A 3,379-nucleotide genomic window follows, 5' to 3' on the forward strand; every position below is an offset into this window, starting at 1 on the left:
TGCTGCTGCTGCTGCTGCTGCTGCTGCTGCTGCTGAGAGGGGTGGGGGGAAGGGAGCTGAAAGGAGACGGCGGAAGAGGAGACACCGGAGACAGAAGCAGCAGCAGCAGCAGCAGCAGCAGCTGCTGCTGCTGCAGCAGCAGCAGCAGGAAGAGGAGGATTTGCTGCTGCACCCATCCTGGAATCGTTCTGCTGCGGGGTCATCACCATCATCATCAGCATCAGCAGCAGCAGCAGCAGCAGCAGCAACAGCAGCAGCAGCAGCAGCAGCAGCAGCAAGAGGCAGCAGCAGAGGATCCTCGCTCCCCACCCCACATTTCTCCTGGGCAGCAGTTAGGCCCTTCGTGCTGCTGCTGACGACAGAAGCAGCAGCACGGTTGCTGCTGCACTTTGTTGCTTATCTGCTGCTGCGAGGAGACATATGGGGGGGCCCCCCCATTGTCTTCTGCTGCTGCTTGCTGCTGTCTAGTCTCTTCGCTTTGCTGTCGCTGCTGCTGCTGCGCTGCTGCTGCTGCTGCAGCAGCGAGAACCCCTTCGTTGTCCGGCAGAAGCTCAGGACGCTGCTGCGTATACACCGCAAGCTAGCAGACAGAGGAGAGATCCCGCTGCTGCAGCTGCAGCTTCTGCTGCAGCAGCAGCAGCAGCAGCAGCAGCAACAGCAGCAGCAGCAGCAGCAAGAGCAGCAGCAGCAGCTGCTAGAGCAACAGCAAAAACCCCATTCTCATACACACACAGACAATGATGCTTGCAGCAGTCCAGCAGCAGNCTAGAGCAACAGCAAAAACCCCATTCTCATACACACACAGACAATGATGCTTGCAGCAGTCCAGCAGCAGCAGACAGAGAGAAGAGCGCAGCAGCAGGAGCAGCGCGTGGCGTAGTAAGAGGCCGTCTCCTGCTGCTGCACTTCTTTCTCCTCTAGCAGCAGCAGCAGCAGCAGCAGCAGGCAGCAGCAAGCAGCAAACCAGCAGCACCGAAGACGAGGATGCTGCTTTCTCTGTTGCTGCTGCTGCAGCAGCACCGCTGCTGCGGTCTGGGGGGAGGAAGCAGCAGCAAGCTGCGCGCCTGAGGGGTCCTCTGCGTTTCAGCAGAAGCAGCAGCAACAGCAGCAGCAGCAACAGCAGCAGCAGCAGCAGCAGCAACGCCAGCGGCAGCAGCGACAGTGAGACCAACGCTCTCTCCGATAGCAGCGCAAACAGCAGCATCAGCAGCATCAGCAGCAGCAGCAGCAGCAGCAGCAGCAGCAGCAGTGCATGGCCATTTGCAGCAGCAAGAAGCTGCCGAGGTCCAGCAACAGCAGCAGCAGCAACAGCAGCAACAGCAGCAGCAGCAGCAGCAGCAGCAGCGCAGCGGACGGAGACACTCCCCCTAGAGTTTACGCAATACCAGGTACAGCAGCCGCAGCAGCAGCAGCAGCAGCAGCAGCAGCAGCAGCAGCAGAAGCAGCAGCAGCAGAAGACAAAAGTGTCTCCTTCGGCTTGGGGCCCCCGGTACCCGCAGCAGACCAGTGGTCTGCTGCAGCCGTTGCTGCTGCAGCCTGAGACAGAAGAAACAGCAGCAGCAGCAGCAGCAACAGAGACAGCAGCAGCAGCAGCAGCAGCAGCAGCAGAAGAGAGCCATGGAGGCGACTCTGTGTCTGCGTCTCCTCTGTCTTCTCTTCTGGGGCCTTTGCTGCCGCATGCAGCGCATCCTCAGCAGCAGCAGCAGCAGCAGCAGCAGCAGCAGGAGCAGCAGGAGCAGCAGCAGGACGAGCAGCAGCAGCAGCAGGAGCAGGAGAAGCAGCAGCAGCAGCTGCTTGAGTTGCTGTGGTATAGTTTAGGTGAGGGTCGGTGTCTAGCAGCAAGCAGCCGGTGCTACGAGGAGCTGCTGCTGCTGCTGCCTCGTGCTGCTGCTGGTGTTTGTCTTCCTGCTGCACTAATTGCTGCTGCAGTGTATGGGCGTGGTGTTTATCGTTTGCTGCTGCTGGATGCAGCAGTGATAGAGAAAGGAGCAGCAGCAGCAGCAGCAGCAGCAGCAGCATCGATAGCAGCAGGTGGTAGTACTGCAGCAGCAGCAGCAGCAGCAGCAGCAAAAATAGCAGCAGCAGCAGCAGAACTGCAGCACGTAATAATATATAAACTAAGTGGGGGACTGCTGCTGTCTCTGTTTCCTTTTTTTATGGGTCGATATTTCTCTCCTCAGCCGCTGCAGCTGCTTGCATGCACAGCAGCAGCATTTGTCTCCTTTAGTGTGGGGCTTTCTCTTGCTGCTGTCTCCTCTTTGTTCCCTGCTGCTCCTCCTCTCTCTTCTTCTGTCTCTGCTGCACTTCTATACGAATGGATGCATACATCGCCCCACTTTATTATTTGTTTGTCTTCTGTCTTTTTGCCTTTACAAGCCAATCATACAGCAGCAAGAGCTGCTGCTGCTGCTGCTGCTTTCTTCTGCAGCAAAATTGCTGCTGCTGCTGCTCTCCTGCTGCTGCACTATATTCAAATACATGCATGCAACTCAGACCCTTGCTGCACCGCCAAAATATCTAGCTTCTTTAGCTGCTGCTGCTTAGTTGCTGCTGCTGCTGCTACGCTTGTTCTCTCCCCTCATGTCAGGGTACTACCTGCTGCTGCTGCTGCTGCTGCTGCTGCTAGTTCCGCTGCAGCAGAAGCAGCAGCAGCAGAAAGGCTTCTCCCGCTACAGCAGCAGCAGCAGCAGCAACAGCAGCAGCAACCAAACAAACAGCAGCCAGCTGAGCTGTCTGGGGGCGAGGGACCGGCAACGAAGCAGCAGCAGCAGCAGCAGCAGCAGCAGCAAGAGGTGTTGCAGCAGCAGCAGCAGCAACTGCTGCAGCAGCAGCAGCAGCAAGATGTGCTGCAGCTGCTGCAGTGGGTAGAAGCGCCTCGCAGCAACAGCAGCAACAGCCCTCCTAGCCAAGCCAGTCCTTCTCCGGATTCTCTTCATCATCAGCAGCAGCAGCAGCAGCAGCAGCAGCAGCAGCAGCAGTTGCTGCTGCAGCAGCAGGTGCTGCTGCAGCAGCAAGTGCTGCTGCAGCACGAGGAGACAGCAAAGGGGATGGTTGGGGTCCTCGACGGCCTCCACGAGGCCTCCCTAGCAGAGCGAGATCTCTCTCCGCCTCTCTCTTCTCAGCAGCAGCAGCAGCAGCAGCAGCAGCAGCAAGAGCAGCAGCAGCAGCAGCAGTAACAGCAGCAGCAGCAGCAGCAGCACCATCGAGTGGGATGGAAGGAAGGGGAGACAAAACCTCCCCCCTATGAAGCTGCTGTCTTAACACACAGCAGCAGCAGCAACAGCAGCAGCAGCAGCAGCAGCAGCAGCAGCTGCTGCTGCTGGTTAGTTGCTGCCGTTTTCTTGTTTGGTGCTGCTGCACTTGCAGCACATAGTGCTGC

The 3,379-nt window shown here is 58.2% G+C and overlaps 1 protein-coding gene across 1 annotated transcript in view; it reads left to right on the forward strand.

Annotated features, from left to right (window-relative positions):
• Positions 1–3,176, forward strand: part of EMH_0023840 (uncharacterized protein) — a gene marked incomplete at both ends in the record, with an annotated part of 5,403 nt that extends 2,227 nt beyond the window's left edge. Inside the window, 2 exons of the mRNA XM_013502207.1 lie at positions 822–2,031; positions 2,545–3,176. Coding sequence (XP_013357661.1) covers positions 822–2,031; positions 2,545–3,176 — 1,842 coding nt within the window. The remainder of the gene's footprint in view (positions 1–821; positions 2,032–2,544) is intronic.
• Positions 3,177–3,379: the final 203 nt, after the last annotated feature.

Source organism: Eimeria mitis, genomic scaffold, assembly GCF_000499745.2.
Source record: "Eimeria mitis Houghton genomic scaffold, Emh_scaff854, whole genome shotgun sequence".
Lineage (NCBI taxonomy): Eukaryota > Apicomplexa > Conoidasida > Eucoccidiorida > Eimeriidae > Eimeria > Eimeria mitis.